The sequence below is a fragment of the Anopheles bellator genome, chromosome 2, assembly GCF_943735745.2.
Source record: "Anopheles bellator chromosome 2, idAnoBellAS_SP24_06.2, whole genome shotgun sequence".
Classification (NCBI taxonomy): Eukaryota; Metazoa; Arthropoda; class Insecta; order Diptera; family Culicidae; genus Anopheles; species Anopheles bellator.
In genome coordinates this window covers 34,756,604-34,782,125 of record NC_071286.1, presented here as the reverse complement: position 1 = coordinate 34,782,125, position 25,522 = coordinate 34,756,604, and the positions used below count along the sequence as shown (strand labels likewise).

The window sequence follows — 25,522 nt, the reverse complement described above, 5'->3', positions numbered from 1 at the left end:
CTGTGCTGCGAATTCCGTCCGTGAGAGTTTTGATTGACAACGGCGTCAACAGCAGAGATTGTTGGGCGTTCTCGGGAAGAAAATACAACTGACCCGAACGCCAGTTTGACCACTGTTGGGTGCGCGTAGGCGGAAGAAAACTCGATCACTGCGGTTGTTGCGTTGTCAGCAGCGCGAAACGAAGAGGCTATGAAACAATAGGATTGTGCGGAAGTGAAGATCACCGAAAAGTCACCCGTCGTGTCCTGGCGTGTTAGTGTGTGTTTGTGCGCGTGTGTTTGAGTGTGTAGTGAAACATTTGTGAATGTTCCGAGGCTAGCAAGCACCAGGCAGCAACCAAAGGGCGGCTTGGTGGGGGACACTGTTGGCCGGGGGGACTCTCGACGTTTGCTTCGCAGGCAGATTATCGTATTGGCCGGGGTTGAACTAGAAACCGGGTACATGTCCACCACGCTATCGAGTGTCTCTGGAGTGTATCCAGACGATTCCGAGCAAGAGCATGGACTGTTACCGGATCTGAATGGTGTCGATCTGGTTATGAGCTTGTCGCCCAAGGCGCCAAACCATCATCATCACCACCATCACCACCACCATCTGACCAGCCTGCAGCACCTGCAGAACCTGCAGCACAACTCGGCCCTGCACAGCCATTCGACCCCGTTCAGCGTCACCGACATCCTGAGCCCGATCGAGGAGTACCGCAAGCTGGAACTGACCGCCAATCCTCCCTCTCCCTACAGGTACGTGGCCACCAAATACACCTCCCATAAGTCCTCTCGACCGGTGGAACTGGACGGCTCTCCTTGACCGTAACGTAACGATTCGATTGTGTTTTTTTTTTGGGATGGTGTTTGATTGCAGCGGCGGCAGCAGCGTTAACTCACCGAGTGCCCTCGGAGCGAATACGACCACCGGGAGCACGACCGGAAGCATGGCGAACCCGTACGCGATGGGCCCCCTGTACCACAGTCCCGGTGTGCAGAGTTACTGCGCGCCGACGGACAACCTGTCGCTGGCCGGCCACTACACCGATATGCGCAACTCGGCCGCCGGCTGGTACGGCTCGACCGCCAGTGACCCACGCTTTGCGAGTAAGTTTGCGACGGCCGTTGTGATAGCTCAAACTAAACTATAAAAGTAGGTCCAGTAGTAGCACGGAACAGAATTTATTCCGCTCGATGCCGTGATGGAAGAAAATAACAGTTGTCGGGGAAAAATGTTGAAAAAGTGTTATAAAAAATGCAAACAACTTTCGATCGCACAACACACTCGGTTTCCTAAAAAGTTTGATTCTTCTGAGAAAACTAACCAAAAGGTTGATTGTTAGTCAGGGGCACTTTTACTGGTGGTTCGCAGTTGGTAACCATTTTATGAAATAACCGGCAGTGTGCAAGCACCGACGCTAACAACAGAGTTTAGGCACAACATATATGCATTTAAACTGTATTTATCCATTACGTGTTGCTTCCGTACGCGAGCGCTGTGCGCGAGGGACGCGGGCTTAAAGACCTACAAACAAACCCACATAAATGGTCACATATTGACAGAACGGTACATGCACCAGTACAAGAAGGCCCTGTGAGGTCTGTGAGGTCGCCAGTTTGCACGGGGCCTTCGCAACAACAACCGTCATCAGTCCGCGCTTTGCGGCCCGTTGCGCCGTCCGTTCTCTCTTGAGGGCACACTAAACCCAAGGGCGAACCGACGGTTGTGCAGCGCGCGAAGGAAGTGAGCAAACATGTGTCCTGCCATTGGCAAATCAGTTTGTTTGAAATGAAGTAAAAGTATGACTGCACACGGGCGAACCCAGCACGAAACGACTCTGGTGGCACACGATGAATTGGATTTACCGTTTGGGAACGCGACTTGCGCTGAATGCGCGAGCATTGAGTGCATTGTTTTTGCGTCGTGTGCAAACACACGACGCTGCAAGTAGCGATCCGGTCCGCTCATTACTCGCACCAGAAATGAAATTTGCCATCGAGAAGGAGCGGCTGAACGCGATGGAAAGAGATACTCAAACAATGGCAGCAGAATGAAGACCAAAGTGGTTCGATGATTGATAGTGCAGGCAAAGCATTCAAAGTGAGCCATAAAGCGAGACTATATTTTAAACTTTCACAAGTTTTGTCAATCAACTGATTAGTTGTTTGTTCAATCATCCTATGGCCATCTTGATCGAACAATCTGTGTGCAGATAATATAATACAGGGTCATGCATTTCGTAGTTTCAAAATCATTCTTAGAAAAAACACATAAAAAATTAAGATGTAAATGATTTTTTTTAAGTTTGTACTTTGCTATTGTTGCCCTTTTCGGGAGGTACCTCGGCCATAACTTGGCGAATGTTAGGTTTCAAATGCTACAAAGTTGCAAGTTTGACAGCATAAATACTATTCTTTGTGTAGTCCCCAAGAAAAACTACAACGCTGTCAAGGCGCATCAGATTGATATCATCAGACAAAAATCTGGTATCATCTGGCGGTATCACTCGGAATGGACGGTAGCCTTCGTCATTTTCGAAAAATAAGGACCTATGACGCCGCCAGGCTATAATGCGAACCATACAGGCAGCTTTTCTGGGTGTTACGGCCTTGGAGAAATAAGCGTTTTCGCATCCCAACTTTTGTAAAAAGTTTTTAAAATTTTAACACGTTGTTCTGTTGCTAAGCAATTCATTTTCAAAAAAGGGAAGACATTCAGCTTAAAGTTGGACACTTGGCTTTGACAGATACATTCAAAAACTGTAAAATATCAGCAAAAACTACGAAATAGTTGACCCTGTATATAGTAATCGTTTTTTGATTGAAATTAGCGTAGTATAAAGTATGCTATGGGTTGCTTGTCCGTCCGACCGATTACTCGTCTACACTACACCGATTCAAACCCTGAGAGTGCATCAACTTGCGGCCAAAATTTATGTTGGTGCTAGTACAACTCGACCGGTAAAATGTGGCATATTTTAGAGAATCTGTAGATTTCTTTTCATGAAACTCGTACTTCATCATGCACAATTGTGTTATCCTTGGAGGAGACTTTAAGTGGATTTATTGAATATGATAATTCACCTCGATTTGGTCAATTAGCCTCCTCATGGTGCGCGTTTAAATCCGGAGCACTAGAAGTGAGTGAAGCTCAACTACTAAGCTTATCGAATTACCGGCTTGACACAAGCTTGCCCAAAATTGCAGCCAATCACCCCTCGTCAAAGCGGGACCACGATGTCTAAGCCAGCCAACGGCGAGACGAGCTACGGCGGCCCCACCACCGGCCCTATTTTGATAACCAATTTGCCGCACAATTATGAACCGATCAGCGAGGGCTCATTGTTGCGGTTGATCTTTTCTGCTGCCGAGGGCGTTTTCCCGACGCGGGGAGACACAATGGGAGCGAGGGGAAATTAGATTTTTGGGTTGGAATAATATTAATTGTTGGTCCCAAAACTTTACGCCCAAAACTTCCACACGACATTGTGGCGGGCATCAGCATCGGGGTGCCGATATGCCTCAGGCACTGCAGTCCTGGCAACAGGATGGAAAAGTTATTGGTACGACGAAGTTTTACGGAATTCTGGTTCTGTGGAATGAATGGTTTTTGTAGTGTAGTGCGAACATTATCTGAGAAAAGCTGTTTCATACTTCTATTTTGGCACTAGAGCTGCATTATGCTAGAGCTTAGAGTGCGTGCTTCCATCAAATTATATTTTTAGTTTAGAAAGTAATGTCCCAGCTGGTCATCCTTTTGTGAGCAAGACCGCATATGCTAATTCTGCATAAGTGTACCCGTAACATATCAATTCAGCGCTGCAGCGTCGTTGAGGTGTCGACCGAAGGGATCTATTTCCCCCGGCGGACGCCAGGATCCGGTTCGGTGCGCTATTTCACGCATTGTTTCATGCCAGACAGGAGCAGACGCTGGTTGCTCGTTGGCCGCAGCCCTGGCCGAGGGGTTCCGCCCGAGCATTCTCAGAGGCGCACACCGAAAGGAAACGATCAATTTCGGGTTTCCCGCCACAAGCTCACTAGAAGTAGGTTCCAATGGCTCCCGGTTTTTTCTCATTGTTGCTTTACGCTTCTGCCTTAAATGGCCGGATTTTGAGGGTGGTCAGGAGCACAATAGGGGGCGAAACGTTTTTTTCCCGCCGCCTAAAGCAAGTGATTGAACCATCGTCAGCGGCACGGACGCCTTCGGCCGCGGTCGGTATACTTTGATTGGTTCAACCAGATAGTGGTAGCAAATGTGGAGGGTTTATTACCGGAACCGCAGACATGTAAGCGCCCAGCATAGTGCGTTGATTTGTTGAGACAGCCGCGCGTCGACAACATCGGCGTGTATGGGGTGTGTAGAACGCATGGTCGGCCGTTCTGAATTTTGATCTCCATTCGCTGGTAGTCGGCATGGCGAACGAAGGGTCGACCAGGAATGGAAACAATAAATTTTCGATTAAGTGCAACTTCTTTCAAGTGGCCCAAGTGCCCTGGAAACGAAGGGCGGACCCTACGGATAAGCGGGGCACGAGAGGGTCGAGAGATAGGTAGCGTTTTGGGTCGCATCATTTGTAATTTACCACGGCACGGCTACAATTTTCGTTTGGTAATGACCCTATGAACGACTAGGACTTAAACGCGTTGACAAACGTCAGATTCTCTGTCACAGCCATTTTTCGTGTTTTCCGACGAACACTCCGCGGACGCATCTTCAATGCAAAGCGTGGGGCCAGACAAATACTGAAAACGAAACCCAAATCCCCGCCATGTCCTTTACCGCATCGGTCGCGTAGAGACAGACAATCAGGACAATCGTACGAAATAATGCTGTTCCAATAAATCCCAAGACCTTGCAAAGTACTGACGGGCTGACCGTGTGTAGCACCTGTGGCGGAAAAGATGAAAATTATCACGTACCGCTTCACTGACCGAACAGTGGGAAGGATGCAATAGGATTACGTGGCCCAACGGATTCGATCCATCCTGGCAAAACGCGTTGCTACGAAGACGAGAGCGCAAATATTGACAAACAAAACGAACTGGAAAGGATCGATATGAACGGTGGGTCGGTGCAAAATAAGAGGATTTAGACGAACGTGGATTTTTTTCATCAGTATGTGTCCTCGAGCCACATAAGATTGGGTGATTCGATTGCTGCATACGCCTCCGATCCAATCATTTGAAGAAAGGATTCAGCACGATCATTTTCGAGCGTGGTTCGCTGGGGTTCTAGTAAATCAAGATTTTGCCAATGGTTTTCAATCTGGTTTCGGTTTCCTATAGTTACGTCAAAAGAATTAACGTAACTTCTCATAGCACAGGTTAATTGAGAACGGTGGTGCCAATCAGTAGCCAATCGGTAGCCCCGGATCACCACCACAATTTGCCTCGGACCTAGGCACGTATCAGGAGTCGGTGTCTTCGGTGTAGTAGTAGTCAGTGAGCGGCCAAAGAGAAAATTCCTCGTTTGTTGGAAACAAAACCCTCCGTCAGTGGAATGAATTCCAGTCCAACCCCATTCGAGGGGTGGCCAGGAATGTTGTGGATGAAATTGGAGAATTTTATTGCCTCCGAAAATGGTGTTGACACGGGTCCCGGACAGGCTCTCGGCTAGATTTCGGTGGCGGAGAGCAATCCGTCCAATTTGGCGCTCGGCTTGGCACTTGCAATGAAACCCAGGCCGTGTGGCCCTATCCGGTTACATTCGCCTTCGGAAAAAAAGGATTTTCTTGGACCGTAGGATCTGTGCACGTTAGAGCACTCCCTAAAGCCGGCGCAGCATTAGGAAGTCAGATTTTTAGCTAATTTCCTTAAGAACCTGCCCGAAAAGGGGCAGCGGACGGCGTTGGAGACGTGCCGCAGTGACGGGTTCCCCTTTCGGTAACCCGAATCCTTGTCGGTCGTGGGCCTTTCTGTTTAACCTTTCTTTTGTCACATTTCCTTCGCTATTTGTTTGCGGTGATTAAAACCGTCCTTGAGGGCGGCTGCGTATCCTTGGCTGACGACTGTGTGGTGGTGAAAGTGCTGTTAGGTCTCACCCCGAAAGTCGACCGAACTTTCCTTCGGCTGCATATTTGTGGTAACATTCTACATTTTTCTTCTCCACATGGCCAGACTCTTTGTGTCCTGCAGCCCACTTGAGTGAGCACACTGTGGCACTTCGTGTTTGATCGGGCCCTAGACACACTCTGCTATGTTGCCACACTCCGGATACCGCAAGGAATTCTGTGCATAAGCGTGATGGAGTCAACTGAAAATGACTTTCAGGACACTTTTCGAAGAAGAGTTAAGGGATAGTTTTCGGGCTGAAGGCGTAATTGGAGAACGCGATGAGAATGTGCGTATGTTACGGGTTGTTGTGCGTTTTTCGAGAACCCATTGGAATGTGGCCACTCGACGGATGGGAGCCCACGGGACATTCAGGAGCACACTTGGGATACACTCTTCAAACGAAGTCCATGGCTTTACTTAGTGTAACATTTCCTTCCTTCTTTTGTTTATTCTTTGGGTTTTGTTTGTATGCGCATGGAGGTGGCTCATTCCTGACTTCCGAAGCTTCAGCTCTTCCTGTGTAGTTGACACAGTGTCATCAATCATTCAATCCTGAGGCACAAAGACAAAGTTGTAACACTTACAAATCATTATATAATATTGAATTCAATTGAGCAAAGTGAAATATTGCCAAAAATATGTTGCATCGCAGTTACTGTAGTCGTAGTTTTCAGCTTTGCCCTATTGCACTTGCGATCTGTTTAATTAAACTATAATCTAACCGTGATCAAATCAGTGCTCATTGTGGTAGAAAATGTCGTGTTATTTTTTTTCTCTATTTCAGGTTAAATTGTTGCGATTTTTAACCTCTTCAATAAAGTGTTGTTTCTCTCTACTCGTATCCTTTCCAGTATCTCGACTTATGGGCGGCTCGGCCGGCGGTACGATGGGTCATGCAATGTCAAACATGGGCAGTCTCGCGGCGTGCAGCGTGTCCGACACCAAACCGATGCAGTTTCCGCTTGCACAGCGGCGGAAGCGACGCGTACTCTTCACGCAGGCGCAGGTAATTGCCGCTCGATTGCATTTAACGTTCGGGGTTGGCGTTTTTTTTTATTGTGCCCCACGTCCACGTGACTGACGAGCTGGCGTAATCGTTTCGCAACTGATAGCAGCGACCTTCACAGATGATCGACGACGGCACCGGTTCCTCCGCAAAAAGCTTGTTTTTCTTCAGTTTTTCCCCGCGTCCGCGAGACGCTGATTATCCAACCTGTTTGTTCGGCTGCCGCGGCAGCTGTCACTCTGTTGTGGACATTTGCCAATGGCGTGTTGTGATTACTGTTGTTGTCGGTAGAAAAAAAAACCCCAAACGAATCCGTTTGGTAGCGCGATCGAAGAAAAGGCGCATCATCTTCTTTTCGTTCCCTTATTCAGTATGTTTCAACTTGAAATTATTGGGTCATAGATCGAAATCGATTAAAATCAATTTTTTCGATTCTTTCTAATCAGATTCGAACATTTGCTTTTATATCATTTGGACCACTAACAGTCCTATGGGGCTTTTACGCTGCATTCACTCAGTGTTCGGAAACAGAAAAGCGAAAACCGGATCGCTGTACCGGACGCCCGTAAAATCTTACGCCGTCGAAGATGTCCGTGGTGCATTTACTGTCGATACGTGTCCCGGCGGCGGCGGCGGCGGCGGCGGCGGCGGCGGCGTATGTTTGTGTGTGTCAAACAGTGGCCAAAGTTGACATTTCGCTGATCTAGCGCTACCGTTTGGCTGCGGCTGTCCGCCGCTGAAGTCAACACGGACCCCGACCAGGACGGGTGGTGACAATACGCAGCTCGCTGCCCACGAACACACTGGCACTCTGGTGCCCGGAATGCTATTGCCAACCACCGACCGACGAACCGACAGGACACCCCGTTGCAGTCGCTACCTTCGCAGCTCAACCCGGTGCCACCGTATCCGTGGCCATGCGCCCTGCGCCCTGTTCCTCCTCCTGCTCACTATTGTCATAGCATCAACTACAACGACCGGTATGCGGCTCTTCCTATATTAGTTTGCTGATGAAACTTGGCATTTCATTTCAAGTGCTTTGTAAATAGATACTCCCCGGCTGTGTATTTTTTCCCTGGACCTTCTTCGTGTTTATATAAAATCCGGCAGCAGCCAGCAGCATCATTCTTTGCAGCGCTCGCTCGCTGTTCCAGGTTCTGTTCCAGGAACAAGACGGATTTGACCGGTCCCAGCTATTTATTCCCAGCATTCTATGTCACTCCCGGCCTTTGTTTCCCCCCACACGCACCCTCTGTCTCTCTCTCTCTCGGTCTCTCGGTCTGTCTCTCTCCCAGTGTACCGCGCCATCGCACAACCTGCACAACCTCTTCGGATGGTTGATTCGGCGCAAGGTTCTAGGCAAAGATGGAACGACGAATGGGACCCATTTTGCGCCGTTCCAGTTCCGGCTGGACTTGGGCTTCATTGCGCTTCGCCTCGAGAGATTCCTCGGCGATACGAACGAATCTTAAAAATATTAAACTGCATTGCGTTGCGGCTAGTTGATTAGGCAGCAACGTCTGAGCGGACTGGCCAACATTAATATCTGTGTTAAAGCCCATCTTCCACAACACGTTGACGTTTGTAAGTTGCACCTGACGAGCGTCAAGTTGCTCAAGGTCAACGATCAGCTTTCGGGCCGCTTTTCGGGACAAAGTGCCACCATCGGGGGTACCAAACTTTCAACGACTGTCAACAAAGCCCCAAAACAACACAATCAACCTCGAGGAGACCCAAACCCCACGCTGCTGTGCGTGTGGGTGTGTGAGTGAGTGCTGTGAGTTGCTTACGAGGAGCCTACCGATTAAAAACAACAGAACACGGTCGATAACCGCGCTCCGGGGCTCGTGTTTAAATATTTGCTTCAGTTTTAATTTAAAGTGGATGTCACCGTTCGAACCCCTCCAGACACAGAGCCCCCGGTTGGTAGTCAAAAAATTAAACAATCCCCAACGCAAACAGCCCCTGCTGACTCCCGAAGCCAAGTAAGGTGCGCCGTTCCGAGCTTCTGTGCCTTGTGCGCAGCGATCGATTTGTCAATGTTTTCCCACTTGAAATCAGCACGAACCGAGAGTCATCCCGAGGCCACGGGCCGGGTGCGGATTAAAGTGAATCATCAAGACGGGCGGATATCGGATCGGTGCGCCCCAAATCGTTACACTCGGTGTGGTGGCCCTCGGCCGGGGTCCAAAATAATCCCGTCCAAAACCACTTTCGACGCTGCGGTTTGCGTTTAAATATTTGATTAACTTTCTCACTGGGCCTTGGGTGAGTTCTTGGTCCGAACCAGCGTCGCCGCCACTGACGGACGGTCCACGTGTTGGCGGGCGGGTTGGCTGATGTCTTGGCCGGTGTTTTTCTTGCTTAAATACCATGAACCATTAAAGCCGGCACGAAGTCGGCCAAAGCGCCTCGGCTGGCGACCGTCAGCCGTGTCACGTTGGAGAGCACGGAACGGAATTGGGGGATTATCATAACGTTATCCTGCCAGGACCGTCGGGAGGACCGTCGCGCGGTAGCCAGCTTCCGAACGGGATAATGATTTTCTCGGTGGCGGCGGCGGACCCTTTTCGGTTTGTGCATGTTTGTCAATACTTTTATGCATGTTTCATGTTCGCTCCGAACGCTGCGTGTGCCGCCTGCCGAGCAAATATTTGCCCGAGATGAACATTTTCGCCCGGCCCCACCGGAAACTCTCTCTCTCTCTCTGTCTCTCTCGCCTTTCTGGCTTTCCAGTTCGGTTGCTGAGCTCGACAACAATGGGCCCCTCGTGGGGAGCTACACCGTGCGACCTGTTTGCATTTTGAAATGTAATTTAAAGATGAAATCGTGAATCGTAAGCAATTTGCGTAGAAGGTTGCGCGGTTTCAGCAGTGGTCCGCATTTAGCATGCTGATTTTTGGTCGGACCGCTGCACAATCGGTTATCGATTGTGCAGGTAGGACATGTCGATGGACTAATGGAGAACACGCGACTGGCAGCGGCGGAAGCTGTACCGTTGTTCCGTTTCTAAGGCATGGTTGCAAAATATTTCTGCCTTGCATGTATGGATTCTTCCGACCGATTGACATCATTGCTAGGTTATAAGTCAAGTCATTTGAAAAGGTGAACAATTAAATTGCTGGTGCTACCTGGTACTTAACAGTACTAGGGTGTATACTAAGTTTTAACGTTCGATACCAGAAGGCGCTGCTACGAGCCTATTTTTTGTTATATTGGTACACTCTTCTAATGAACGTATGTGAAGTTTCATTTAAATCGCTCATTAAATTTTCTTTACACAACGTTGTTACAACGGAAAATATCTAGTATCGTGCAGTGATTCAATTTTTATTTTTGGAAACGTCAAAAACGTAATCAAACAGACATAACGTCTGAAATCGTAAAAAATACCGGATATGGTATTGGAATATCGTCGAACCATTTTGAGAGATTTGAGAGAGAGTGTTTTCGAAAGGATAAAGTGGATTTTCATCATTGCATCATTACTATGGATGAGACTTGGGTCTATCACCATGATGCTAAATCAAAACAAGAGACTAAGGAGTGGTGTGAACCTGATTCTTTGGGTCCGAAACGAGTTTGAGCCTAGAATCCGCTCAAGAAGGTGTTAGTGTTTTGGATGCGAATGGAATTTTGTCAGCAGATTACTTGCAAACTGGTATAACAATAAATTTCGATTATGGTTGTAACTTTGTAGACCAGCTGGAAGAGAAAATTCGTGAAAAAAACCCTTTTTAAAGAAAAAATCCTTTTTCATCAGAGCAATGCACCCTGTCACAGAAGCATTTTGAAAATGGCAAAAATGGCCATGAATTTAAGTTCGAATTATTGGAGCATCCACCGTACTCAACAGATTGGACCCCTTGCGACCTCCATCTGTTTTCAGACCTAAAAAATCGTGCACGGCAGGCGCTTTTCATCAAATGATTACGTCATAGCAGCTGTGGAAGCGTATTTTGGAGACCTCCCAGTTTTTCGCTTCAGGAATGGAACTTATGAATTGGAATCTCCTAGGAACAAGTATTGATGTTCAGGGAGGCTATACTGAATAATAAAATGTGTTTCAAACCACAAAAATGTATCCTTCTTATCGAACGTCAAAACTTAGTGTATCTTCTAGTATATTGGCATAGGTCCTCGTCTAGGATGTTTGAATCGTTTGAATAGAACTTATTACACAAATCGATGGTATTGTAACAAGTCGACGAGAACAACGCTGTACATGGCCTCATTTCGTTTGCACTTTCAGGTTTACGAGCTGGAGCGAAGATTCAAGCAGCAGAAATATTTGTCCGCCCCGGAACGCGAGCACCTAGCCAGCTTAATACACCTCACCCCCACACAGGTAAGCCCCGGGTGGCCGTTTGCAGTGCGGTCCGTTCGCCTATCACTTCGCAATCCGTGGCGCCGTTTAGAGGTGTCGAGATGCCTCAGAGCGTTGGTTCGTAAAAAAACAAACACACGATCCTTCCCCGCACACACTTTACGCTGTGCGCATTGCGCCCCCTTTACGCAATAGAAACGGGGACAATCTATTTCGATAAAACAAACAAACACCACTTGCAGCGCAATTCGATCGGAGCCCACGCCGATCGCCCTGGCCCAGGCCCGGGATTTCCGTTTCGCTCCGCGTGTCACCGGCAGAGTTTGCGTGCGTGCGTGCGTTGCGGGTGCGTGGTGGTGAGTGTCATTTATTTTTTCACGGAACACCCCGAACACTAAGACCGCGTTTGAGTTTGACAGTTATCCTCGCGACACCGGACGCGTGTGGGAGCTTTCCAAGGGTTGGCCCGCTGGTGTGGGAAGTAATAGACCGTGCGATTATGACAGTTACGCCGTTCCGGCCATTCTATCGCTCAACGAGGCGGCACTCCTCGCTCGCTGTGATATTTCGGGACCCCGGGTGTGTGTTGTTTTTCCGGACACCCCGCACAATTTTTCACGCACGCGTCTCCAAAATCCGGCCTTTCGCCTCGGCTCGGCCGGGCGCTGCCGGTGACAGTTTGTTTGCGGCGACGGTTAATCGATTCTAATCGCTTCCGGTTCCCGTTCGCACATCGGTTGTTTGCCGCCGTCGGGGAACGCGGAGCTGGAACAATCCGAGTTGTCCGAGCGGAAGCATAATGTACACTGGAGAGCGGTGCGGTGAAAGTGTGAAAAGGCAGTTCGGATCACGCGGCAGTAGTGAAGGAGGTGGTACTCGGTTTGCTAAATTGTTTTTAGTTTTTCCTTTCTAAATTGCGGGAAGGTTCCATGGGGACAATGAGATATCGGTAAGGGTGAACCAAACTGAAGCTAATTAAACTTTCCGTGAATGATACAATGGATCTGTGTCGGTTTTAATTTGATAAAATACCGTTGTTGACAGAGCATATTAAACGGAATCGAGAAGTAGACCGGAAGGTTCTTTTTGATAAAATGAAACAAATGTTTTTAATTTTTAATTTCGTTCCACGCATCGTTCGCAATCATGTTTAATTTTACAACGTTCAGAAGAGTTCTAGAGTTCTTCATTGAGTTCTATTGAGTCTCTTTTGTTGTTGGCCTGTCACAGCTACATAACATTGTGTTAGAAAGGTAACGTCTGTTCCTCATTTTGGATCGGTAATTGCGTAAGATTCCAACACATTTGAATAGCTAATACGGTAGTATTCTTGTGTTGACTGTTGAAGCTACAGAGTTCCGCCATTTTGTTATTTCCTTTGCCGGCGTGTAAGAAGCTTTGATTGTGTCTCTTACTTCTCAGTATGTTATACTGGTAAAATATTAATGTTACAACGAGCAACCGAAGTACTATTCCGTCAAGCGTTGAGCCGTCTTCTACTTTCCTTAATCCAATTTGTATTTATCGCATGATTCCAGTGAATAATTATCGCGTGGTGTCGTTCCACCGATTGCCGGTTCAATCAGTTAGCACGATCGTGGCAGGACTTTACCCATTGGAGGTTGCACCACAGGAACAAAAATTCGAATTCACGGCAGCTGCCGTTTCAAACTCGCTGTCTACAGTGAATAGCAATCGAATGACGCACATCCCGCAAAAAGAATTTGATTTGTATCCCAACTGTGGTATCTTCATCCATTGTAGCCACAGAAAAATACCCGGCCCTTTTTGGCGATTTTATCAGGCGCGAAAATCCTTTCATTGCTGTGGGTTCCGTCCTACACCCAGATACCAGCAGGACACGGACCGTCTCCCAGCGGGGGCTCGTGCAGTTCCATGCGGTTTGGCAACACAAAACGGTACGCAACCGCCTCCGGGAGCGCACACCCCGACAGGCAGGCGTTGTTACACATTAGCAACGAAATAACAACACACATTAATCAGATTACCGACGGGGTGCTGGGCCATCTCGGACCGGCGACGGAACGGAGAAACCGAACACGGGTAATCCTTCTCCCGGTCGATTCGCCCGAATTGCTGAACAAACATCTTTTTGGCGTGCGTTCTCAAGGGGAAATTTATGAAAAAAATGGATCATAAAGAGAAAGACGCCAAAAAAGCGGGCGCGGGCGCGGTTCTCTCGGTTACGCCGGAGTGGCAAATGGTCGCCATTGACAATTGGTTGCGCAAACAGACTCGCCAAGTGCTATCTCGAAATGCATCGAAGCCGACCCGGGGACCGGATCCCGTCCAATATCGGACGAAACTTACTTTAATGGCAAAGTGTGATCGAATGAAGCAAGAAAAAAAAATATCTGCCTTACCAAATCCCCGAGAGACGTGAAAGTGGCCGGAATTATGGCACCTGAACAACTGTGGTAGTAACACTTTTTAAGCCGCTTTTCGGACGAGCTTCAGAAGGGCTCGAAGGTTGAAACAAAACGAAACAATAGTTCAGCAGCTGGGCGTAGAACAGAGAACGCACACTCCCGTGTGGGACACACACGCCATTTTAAACGATGCCTAGCCGCACCATTGTTCCTGGGGCCGCGATTGCGTCCGTTATCGGCCCTCTAATCTGTGTAACTGCGCGTGTGGGTGTGGACTTGCTCCACGCACACGGCCACACATGCGCAGGCCGGCTTCTATTGAAACGCACTCTTCTCCCATACTGACGATGTCACTTTTGATTAACGTTTCAAGTGATACTTCGTTTTAGAAATTCAATTTGACAAACGAGACTGTCAGCTGAAATCGAAGCAGCCGCCGGCGCACGGTGCGGCAGCATGGTCGTTAAGTGCCATTGTAGTAGCGCCCGCTCCTTCGTCGGCTTCCCGGCCATTACTGCGCGCCAACCGCTCGCGGAGCAATAGGACCCGGCGAACCCGACACCAAATAAGCCGGCAAAGTTGGAGCACAGCCGGAAGCAGCAGCCACCGAGCGTGGCACAATGCTCCAGAAAAAAACGATCGATTTGAATCAAACGAGCGCCGGAAACGGCCACCGTAAAGCGCAGCGTCCGTGATTAACGCAACCGGAACACCGAGACGGCTGCAGCGATTGGGGCAAACCAGGGACTCGTGGCCGGATATAAAAATATGGCTGCCATGCAACGCACTTCTCTGTCTGCCTCGCTCGAGCACTCTTTCACTTTCTGCGCCCAGCATCCCAGCATGGGCGGCAGAACTAATGCGAGTAGATTATGCGGGCAGCGCATACGCGAAAATGATAAAACAAGTTTAGTGGCAATACACGGGCCGGCGCCCACGCCTACTTCCGGTGGGGTTTTGGTGGCTTGTTTGCTTGCGCTAGTGTTTTTTGGGCCATCGCGCCTCGACCCGGGGATCAATTTGGTGAAACATTTCGCGCATGTAGCATCACGTGTCCGAAAGATACACTTTCACACCGAGCACTCAGCGCGCCACTCTGTTTGTTATCCATTTCTCCCGGGTTGGTTGGTTTTCCCAAATGGTCGTGTGATAACTGCAATTTAATGTTTGTTTGCTCGGAGGCAGCTTTCAGGTCTACTTTACCGTAGCTTCCCGTTTCAAATAGGCCAAACGGGCAGATAAAATGGTCGGCAAAAGTCCGTCGGTTTGCTTTGTTCAAAATGGCGCACGAAATTTGCTCCATTACTTGCGACGGACGATTTATCCAAGGCGCCAAGGGAATGGAACTTTCCCTGGGCCAAACTCGTTCGTTCGCTCACCGGAAGTGGTGTGAATGCGATTAGTGAAATGTGAACCATGACGTAGGGGCAACCATCAAAGTTTACAACGTGGTAACTGCCATTTTGATAAACATGGCGTACGTGGGAATAAATGAAAATATTGTTCAATAGCTTGAATTTGGCACATATTTTTAAAAATGCCCGCGACCAGAACAGTGAAGCCACCTCGTGGAAAGCCCCACTTGAAGGATTTGTGCGCTAGTCACCGCGACGGGAATTGCCAGCTGCAGAGATGGAAATTCCCCCGATTGGGACCATCGACAGCAAGTGTCAGTCGCTAATGGCGCAGCCGGAAGCCTGGTGCGGATTTTGGTGCCAAAACAACAGCGTACAACAAACTCTCGGCTTAGCGCGGATAAACATAAACAATTGCGACCGCAAACGGGCCGAGTAAAGATTTGGCTATCACAATAAACATGAAGACGCAGGCGGAAGACTTCGATTCAGCCTGTCTGGGGAGAGCATCAGCACAGGAAACAATATTTGACCGGTTTCTGAACCGACCGGGACTTTCCCCGAAGAATGTTTACGGACAGTGGATAAAGCTAAAAAACCTTCGTCCTTATTCCGATTCTGCTGGGCTGCGTTCTTTAAAAATCTCTACCAAAAATATTGATCGATTGCCTCGGGATCGATCGGACCGGACCGGATGGATGGATAATCGTAAGATTGCTGCGTAGAAACAACACATTAGCATGTCGTTTGTTTCTTAATCGTCGCTACGTGTTTGATATTAAAAGAGTGTTTTTCACCCGACGGCACTACGGACGGGAGACAAACCACCGATTCGTTCCATCTGAGATTTGGGGTTTTCAGTTCTTTGCGTAAATGTGTGGCGAGGGAGTTCTTTCAAACACTCACATTCAAAGGACGCTCAAGGGCCGGAAGCACTCGGAAGCCTTAAATCTGTTCCGATTTTGCATTGTTTCAAATCCCCACACGTTCACAGCAGTGACGCCATTTTTGCGCCATCGCGCAACACAACCAAAGTCCGATTGCCGCTGTGCTGCGCTATAATCGATCGCTGGCAGATGTTTGCGGATCGCCACATCCTGAATCAGAGCGCGGCCGGCCAGGAATTGGCAGGGCAGGACAGTTTTTACCGGCGGCGGTGGCTGCACGGCCCGGTTTGAAAGCAGTTCAAGTGGTTTTGCTCCTTATTTTCCGTTTTCCGTTTTTTTGTTGTTGCCCTCTAGTCGGTTTCGCATGCGTGCGGGGCTCTCGTGTAGGCTCTCGAGCCCGTCAAGGTTCACTACGGTGCTTGACGCGGACGCAGCGTTCCGGATTTCTCTTAAACATCTGGTAATCATGACCCTACGGATTTTCCTTGTATTTTTTTTTCTTTTCGGTCAGACATATTTAACGTGTCACCCCGGTTATTCGGGAACCCGGGTTGGTTACGTCGAGGGAAAGGTAACATAACCTTAAATACAATGCAACCCGCCTGATGCTGTGGTGCCCACACAACCAGCCTACCGGTGGAAAGTGAAGGCAAAAATAATAATCGTGCCAAGAGCCGTGAGCCAAACGAGGCGAACCAACCCCACTTGAGCGGTTGACGTCACACGCAGCGAGATTTCGAACTGGGCCTAGGTCGCATATTCGGAATGTTCCGGTGCAAAAACTCCGGGCGCACAATTAGCCCCGGCTGGGTGGATCCTTGGGTTCGTCGAGTGCATCCAGCCGAAAACCTTAGGTCGCCGAACATTGTAGCGATGGTGTGCAGTACTCGAGCTGGCCGGGCAATAATACTAAAAATCGGAATACTAAACACTTTTTCTATCCTTTATCCGTTGATTATAAAACATTCAAAAACGGTTTTGGCTGTCCTTACAGATTAACAAACTTTCGGATTATTTTCAAATCATCAGCAAGGTATCGGCTGGGCATAATACATTTAATTCTTTGAGCTTTTGTCGTCAGTCAAAAAATCGAAGTTAGATCAAGTAAGAATGGCGTTACGAGCAAGCCATTTAAAACTTCAATTCGTACTTTACTAGCCTTTTTAGATTCGAACATTCCTACTATCTTTTCCGGTTAAAATCGGTTCCTTTCGCTGTTCATAATGTTTTTTCATTGGTTTTGGTTTGGTTTTTTCATTGGTTTTCAGCGAATAAAAGTACCCGAGTAGTACTCGAGTAATGCTGTCGTATTATCGCAAATCTAATGCATATCAGTTATCGAGAGTGAGACAGTCAAATGAATGCTTTTCACTGCATAAAGATTTTTTTTAAATAACGATTTTTGTCAAACTGTTGAATTGAAATTGATACTGAATTTGTTGAAGATTTAAGTTGAAGAAATTGAAAACATTCCACCTACCCACTTCCTACCCAAAAAAACGGCCACTCCCGCCACGGTCCCCGTTGGCAAGCACCGATTATGTTGCGTTTAGCTATGTTTGTAGTAAGCTGTTGGATGGGTAGGGAATTCCCCCGATTGCTGGTGACCCATTAGCATTAGCAAAGTATTTTCCCGCTAATGTCTCGAACGAGGGAGTTAACCGGCAGGATGCGACAGCCGCGAAGTGGCGAACATATTCCGCACACGATCGCCGGCCGGATGCGAGTGATTATAATAAGAAATTTATTTTTTTATAATTTAATAATCTACCTAATCCTTCCCATCCGGTTGGTCTGGTATGCTTTTTTTGTTTTCGTTTTCAAACCCAAATCTCATGGCCGTTGGCAATGCAATGGCAATCGACCGAGAAACACCAGATATTTGCATCGACCGTCGGGCGGTGGCAAAGACGGTAAAGAAAACATAGCCCCGGAGAAGCGGACCCCGAGTGCGGCGCAGCATGATGATTACCTTTTTAATCCGCCCGCTCCGGCGGTGAACCGGAAGGCGTTCATCGGTCATGCCAACGTAAACATGGCATGGCCCAGGGTCCTCCCGGGCCCCGGGATCGAACCGTCCTGGCGGGAAAATCCAAAATAAACAGAGCGTGCGGTGGCCCTTCCTTCGGCGAATCGTTGGACGAAGCGAGCGTTGGACCGTTCGCCGAATTCGAGCCCTTCAGAACATCAGGTGAGGCGACTCGCCTTGCCTTCCCACGAAGCTTATTGCCAATTAACGAGTGCGGGTGGCTTATGATCGGCGAAAGATCAGCGCTCGGTTGCACGCCTCGTTGGTAACGGTAGCCATAAAAACCGGTGGAATCTTTAAAAATGAAGGAACAACTTAATTAACGGACACGCGGAAGAAGCGGACATTGACCAACAAGGTTAGTCCGTCCGTTCTCCGAGACCGGTGAGACCGTCCGAGACCGTTGTTTTCTGCAGAACGATTGTATGCAAAAAAGTAAGGTGATCATGACGTGACAGGACCCCGAACATTTAAGTTGAATTGTCGACGTACGAGTGAAGAACTTTTTGGGTAAAGCGTTTTTAAATCCAAAAGGCACTCCGGAGTATCATTCCCAATGGGGATATATTTAAGTTCACTTAATTAACCATCAGGATCAAGATAGTCGCATGGGTCGCGCCCAGCGAGTGAATACCGGGGCCGTCGGATATGCCCCAGTTGGGCTGATGGCAGCGGATTATGAATTAATATGATGGTTGAGTTGCAATTGAACGTAAAATAAACAAAGAATAACTACAGCTTTATTGAGTTCCGCGCTCTGCTCCGGAATGCAATAAAGGTAATTAGGAGAACTATTATCCAAATTTGGTAAATGGATTTATTTTCCATTCACCAGTGGCCTACTGGGCGTCTCGTTCACCCAGCGTGGCGAGCATAGTAATTAAAATAAGTGGTAAATGATTTGATGAATAAAAAAGGCGTAATGAACGAGAGCCTTGTAGCCGGTTTTGGTGCCTTCACTTTGACAACCGGGACTGTCGGTCCATTTACTATAAAAGCACACGGCAACATTGAGCCCCGCATCATCGCGTCCGAGTCCACGAAATGTCGGTGAAATGTTGCAACATGTTAATGTGGCAATGCTCGCTTGCGGCCACAATGACAGCCAATGTTTGCTCCCCGTTCCGTAGTGCAACAGCTCTTTCCTCTGGGCTGGGCTTTTCTTCAAATCGGATCCTAACGGATGGACCCAAAAGATTGGCCGCTCCCACCCGCCGGCTTTCGCTGCTTGATTACGTTGCTAATTGCGGCCCGAGAAAGCTGCTGATGAGATAATGTGAACACTCGACACTCGGCGTCTGAAAGCGTCCGTGTGCGCCGGCATTGAGGGTTCTGCTGAAGAAGTTGTTTGCATAGAGGAGCCTCGTCAGCATCCCGGGATCGGATGCAAAAACTGCAATCCATTCAATTCACCCGCGCACATATTGCCATTGTGACCAGTCCGGCCACGGAGTGCTGCTCATAATTAAAAGCAAGAAAGTAGCTGCTAAGGCGTTAATGCAAATGCTGCAGGCTCCTGAGGAGTGGAGCAAGCTTCTCCGGGCCTCATATCTCCCGGGACTATTCATTCGTGTAATCCGATGCAGCCAGCCCGGCAGCCAGCGCGTGTTCTGCGGGCGAGGCTCTTGCTGCCGCTATGCAGCACTCGAGTGTTGCATAATAACACCGCGCTAGTGGTTACTTGGGGCGTAAAATCATTTTCAGTTTTTCTTTCACTTCCTCGCCCGAGACCCCAAAATGAGCCTAATCCGAGGCGCATCCGCGCGCGCCCGAGACCGGGGTTAGTTTGTGTGGCTGGACCAGCACTCCAGTAGCACCCTAGAAGACCCCCTCCCCCCCCGGTACCGCCCGCCCGTGCATGGTTCCACATGCTCCGGCGCCGAAGTGGGCGGCACACGTTTAGAGCGTTCAATTTCTGAAAGAAACTCAACAACTTTCGCCAACACACTCGTCGCCGGCCACACGAATTGGCCTGCAGGGGCTGCGTGGCTGGAGGGGTCTTCACCCGTTCACCTAAAAAAGAAGAAAACCAGATACCCTTGCACCCCGAAGCGAGAACCTCTTCCGAGGCGAGAACGCTGAAGTTCCGTGAAAGAGAATACGAAATTACTGTTTACGTTCCGTTGGGGGCAGTGGCTCGATGGGCACAAACTATGGCCGCGCACTGTGGCGTACCGTGTCGAGTGCCGACCATTCAAATGTTCCACCACCCCCCCTGACCGCCCGGAAAATCGCCACCGTCGTTTATGGGGCCAGATCTTCCTGGGCGCAGAACGCGATCGTGCGACTTACCTGTGATCCTGTGGTCCACCTGCTTTTATCATTTCGGTGCTTTGCCAGTGCGACCACCGGCGGACCTGGTCCACTTTACGTGCGTTCGGTAATGAAATTGCTTCGTTAGCTCGGTGGCGGCGTACTTCATTAGGCTGCTAACATGCTGCAAAATGGCAATGGCGCATTCTGTTGGATGTAATAGGATAAAAAATAAAACTAGAGCATATGTCGGTCAAAACCGCGGTGCTGTTTGGGATTTCGGGATGGTTCAAGTGAAGCCTGTATGCGGAAAAACTACTGGACTGATTATGCCGAAGTCTTCCGTTAAAATGTAAATTGACAATACGTTTCCCAAATAATGTGAAATTGAAATTGATGGAGTGAGCTTGGAAAAAAGTGAATAGTTGGACGCTTCTTCGGTTGCCTTACTCCGCTAAAACAAAGTGGAGGAATGTGTTTTCTTACGTTGTGTTCCTGGCCTCTAAAACCTTCATTTACTAGCTGACTTTAAATTCTGGAAGATAATGAAACAAACGCTCATTACAATCAGCATGTTTACTTGGATTGATAATGATTGACAGGGCTTTGTTCTGTTCAAGGCGAAGGATAAACATCGAACATCGTCCTGAACATCGTCCAACATCTGTGCTAATTATAAAATATTTTAAAGGAAAATATTCTAAAATTATGTGAATGGGTAAAGGATCCTAGCATTCGTGGGATTCTCAATGAATCTCTGATATGCGAGCCTTATTTTCAGAAGAAGGTACAAAAATGAGTCACTTGGATCTAGATCTGGTGAGTAGGCTGATGGTCAAGCAGTTCAAACTGTAATTCTTCGATTATCGCCATGACAACCGTTGAGGTGTGAGATGGCGCGTTGTATTGGTGAAACAGGAGTTTCTTTTTCTGCAAATGTGGTTCCGTTCCGTTAATCTGCAAGTTCCGCCTTTAACCTGCCAATGAATGCGTAGTATGTCAACACATCAACTCACTCAAACAACTGTTACAATGGCAGTAAATCTTTTGAAACTTTGAAGAGTAACTGCATACAGATGAAATTCGCTAGCTTTTGTTTACTAGTGCTACCATCTCCACGTTGAACTTCACAAACTTTTCAGCGTACCTTGTATATGAGAGGTACATTGTGGAAGTTTCTGATAAAATAAATTCACTACGCAGATAATGTCTATGCACAGAAATAATTAATTTCGTATCTTCTCAATATGTTACGTTATGACTATCTGACTCCAGGAATGGCAGATCATGACATACTTTATGTATTACCTTTTTCAAGTGTATATTCGAAGCCAAAGCATTCCAGTATATCCCATCAAGTTGTTTGGCTCTACCGCCAACCCCAGAGGAACTTTACAGTTACTTTTCAAACAACGCTTGGTGCAAGCCGTTCGAGTGATCCACCGTAAAACAGTAATGACCATTCCCGAGCACCAACCCAGAAGACACCCCGGGAGGATTCAACTGGTCCGGGTGGCTCTCATCTCACACCACGTACCAAGGCGCACAGGATAAAGGACGCCACGCCAGCCCTGCTAGCAAACACAACAAAAAAGCCTACATAGAAATGGCCGCGAGCCAGTCCGCGGGTTTAATTTGTGGCCCTCGAATTCCCCGAAGGTCGCTTTGTGCAGCGCTGTATGAAACTGCATCACTTATTTCGGGGTCTTTAGCACCAAGGGTGCTTAGCGGAACAGAGCCGTTTGGCACTTGGCACACCGGATCCTCGTGTGGCGCTGGCTGGCGCAATCATCAAAGAACGGTCCGCGGCGGTCGTTCGGGTGCTGACGAACGAAGCAGAAGGCACACGCCTTTGAAGAACTTCCAGCTTCTTCCCGGGGCCCCAAGATGTCTGTTGGGGCAGGCGGGCGCGCCCCATTAAATCGGTCGCGTGTTGGATCCGCCAACGACAAAGTTGTTCCGTGTTCCGGGGAGTTGGCCCCCGGGAGCTTTGAGGCCACCACACGAACCTTGTGTTCGAGAGGGGGGACGGCACAGCATCTTACGGTGGCGTAACAAAATCAAAAACGGTCTGAAGAAGGCTCTTTAGGAAGCCCTCTGCTGCTGCTTCTGCAATCCACTTCACCGAGCGGGCCGCGGATGAGGACACGCACACACGAAGCTAATGTTTTCCTCTTCGTTTTCCACTCAACTTTTCCACCCTTCTCTGGCGGCGAGCAGGTGAAGATCTGGTTTCAGAACCATCGGTACAAGTGCAAGCGGCAGGCCAAGGAGAAAGCAATGGCCGAGCAGAACCAGCACAATCAGGTTAGTAATCGAGCGTCCCACGGTGCCGGGCTCTCCGGTGGTGGTGCCGCTGTTGCTGCTGCCGCCGTTGCTGCTGCTGCCGCGGCGGCCGCTGCCGCCGCCGCCGCCACCACTACCACCTCCGTTGTCGACGTCGCCGATGCCTCGGACGACGGACGGTCGGTCGCTGCCGACTCGAGCACTACGCCGCCGCCCACGGACTTTGCGCTTCTCCACCGGACACCGGATCAGCTCCACAGCCTGCAGCAGCAGCAGCAGCAGCACCAGCAGCAGCAGCAGCAGCAACAACAACAACAAGCACAACAACATCTACTACTACATCCACGGCAGCAGCAGCAGCAGCAACACGAGCTACTGGTGAACCACCTGGTGCAGCAGCACCATCACCATCACCACCCGGACGAGCTGGCCCAGTACGCGCATGCCGGGCACCCGGGCGGAGGCATGATGGTGGCACTGGCACTGCCCCCGTCGTCGCCGCCGCTGGTCCCGCTCACCACCAGCGGAGGCGCCCTGCGGCCATCGGCGACGTCGACTAATGCGAGGTTTGTTTTTCATCCCAGTCAGCCAGCTCACCACGACGTGTGGCCGTACCAGTACTAGTTAAAGATGGCAAGCCGTGCTCTGGCGGGTCGAACGGCAGCAGCAACAGCAGCAGCAGTGCGGCGGCCGCCGCCGCCGCAGCAGCCGCTGCCGCCGCAGCCGCGGCCGCCGTCCAGCACCAACAGCAGCAGCACCAGCAGCAGCAACAGCAACAGCAGCAGCAACAGCAGCACCAGCAGCAGCATCAGCAACATCAACACGGACCGCATCCGTCCCAGCACGGCCAGCACCCGTCGCAGCAGCAGCAACACCAGCATCAGCAACATTCGCTTCAGCAGTCCGGGGCCGTAGGCAGCAGCGGGGCCACCGCCGGATCCGCCGGGGGTGGTTCGTCCGGCTCCAACGGCTCCGGCGGCGGCGTTGGAGGAAGTTCCGGCGGCGGTGGCAGCAGCAGCAGCAGTGGCGGTGGAGGCAGCAACGGCAGTGCCGGGGCCGGTGGCAGCGCCAGCAACGGGAGTGGCGGCCCGGGCAGCAGCACTTCCGGCGGTAGCGGCAGCATCGTGATGCTGAACGACTCGAGCGCCCACTCGCCGGACACGGCCACCGCGGCGCTACTGTCGTCGTACAATGCCGGCGCCGCCCACCAGCACCAGATGCTGCAGCAACCGTGCAATAACGCCCTCATGTCCAACAGCCTGGCGATGGCCTACCGGAACCAGAACAACTTCATGGCCAACAGCCACCAGCAGCAGTGCGGCGGCTACCTGCCGCTGCAGACGCGCGCGTGGTAATATTAGTGGACCCATTTCCGTTTCCGTATTCCGTCTGGCTAGGGCTGACATTTTTGCGTGGTTGCGTGTGTGTGCTGTGTCCTTCGGTAGGTCTGCTCTGTACATACTCTGCGATCGGCAGTTTCTGCTTTTGCTCTATTGCTTTCGTTCGGTCGGCACCGATTTCAAAATGGCTTCTCCATCGAAAATGGAATCGGCCTTCGTCGGGGTGACGTCACCAATATTATTTACTCCGCATTGGGCAGAATTCAGAAGTACCAAAAAAAAAAATCAAGACATGGAAAACCGGAAAAACTGTAACCACATCGCCGAAAGCGCAACGTTCCAAGTGTACCTAATTCCGGGATGAACATATATAAAGTAAGAAGCGCACATACACGCTCACACACCGACACGTTTGTATATAACTGTTTTATTGAGCATCGATCAAGACCCCAGGGTGTAGTATCCGGGCACGCGGAACCGAACATTCGGTGGTAAAACCGCGGAATTATCTCGACGGAACGGCTGGAAAGGGAACCGAAACATTAGCCGGAGCAAAGAGCAAAACACTAACCCAACCAATTATTGTAGCAAAATCGTTTAAACCCCACTGAAACATACCGACACCGACCGGCCACAGTTGCACGAGGCGCACTAGTGTTTTGATCGTTTTGTTTGCCCTGCCAAACTCTAAATGTTTATGTCCGCTGAATCCGGGGCTGAAGACAGATTGCACAGATTGGGAATGGCGCGACAAAGAGAATTAATTATAATATATTAACGATCGTACGTAAGGTAATTCGTATTAACGGCTAGGGCAGAACGATTGTGTCGCTGGCATTGACGGACCCCGTTGGCACGCAAAAACAAACAAACGCAGAAATCGATGGAATTTCTATTCAACACATTCAATTACGGAAATGGGTATTGGTAACGAAACAGGACGAAGGAAGGCCGGAAGGCTGGCGGGCCGCAGCACTCATCTCATTCCGGTGCGTCGTCGTCATTATTTTCGATGCACTTAATCGGCGGCCAAACAAACTACGCAAGCGTCCCGAAGAATGAGGTTTGCGGATGAGTAGGTGAAAATAAATAATAATTAAATACAACACAAAACCAGGGCAATGCAACGTGTGTCCGCACACGGAGCAAGAGAGCAAGTAGCAAAATTGTACAGTTTGCGGCTAAGGACGAAACAGATGATTCCAGAAATGATTTTTAAATGATAAAATAAAGTAAATAAACACTGAACGAAAATGCCAATGCGTTAGTGGTGCGTGTGGTTCGTGAGAAAATAGATACAGTATAGTGTTGCAGCCACTTGTTTGTCACTAACGCCAGCGCACCCCGAGCACGTTCCCGAGCACGTGAAACACCAACCGGCGTCTGGCGTGCCGAGCGCAAGGTTGGGCAGGGTAGCCAGCAGCAGTATCAATGATAAAGGTCCCGAATAGGAAATGTGCAAATCATTCGTAGTTCGTAGAGACTGGCCGGCCGGCCAGCCAGCCAGCCAGCAAACGTTTGCAAGTCATATGTAAACTCAGCCCGTGTCGAGGTGGTGCGAGATTAAGGAGTATGCGCAAAGCTAACCCCGGAGCAGGGCCGGATAAGAAA

The 25,522-nt window shown here is 49.5% G+C and overlaps 1 protein-coding gene across 1 annotated transcript; it reads left to right on the top strand.

The window, feature by feature from the left end:
* Positions 1-916: 916 nt before the first annotated feature.
* On the top strand, positions 917-25,522 carry LOC131208715 (thyroid transcription factor 1). Its single transcript, XM_058201546.1, has 6 exons — positions 917-1,091; positions 6,890-7,044; positions 11,297-11,392; positions 22,506-22,592; positions 23,156-23,252; positions 23,607-25,522. The coding sequence occupies exons 1-6, from the start codon at positions 932-934 to the stop codon at positions 23,924-23,926; spliced, it is 915 nt and encodes a 304-aa protein (XP_058057529.1). The 5' UTR covers positions 917-931; the 3' UTR covers positions 23,927-25,522.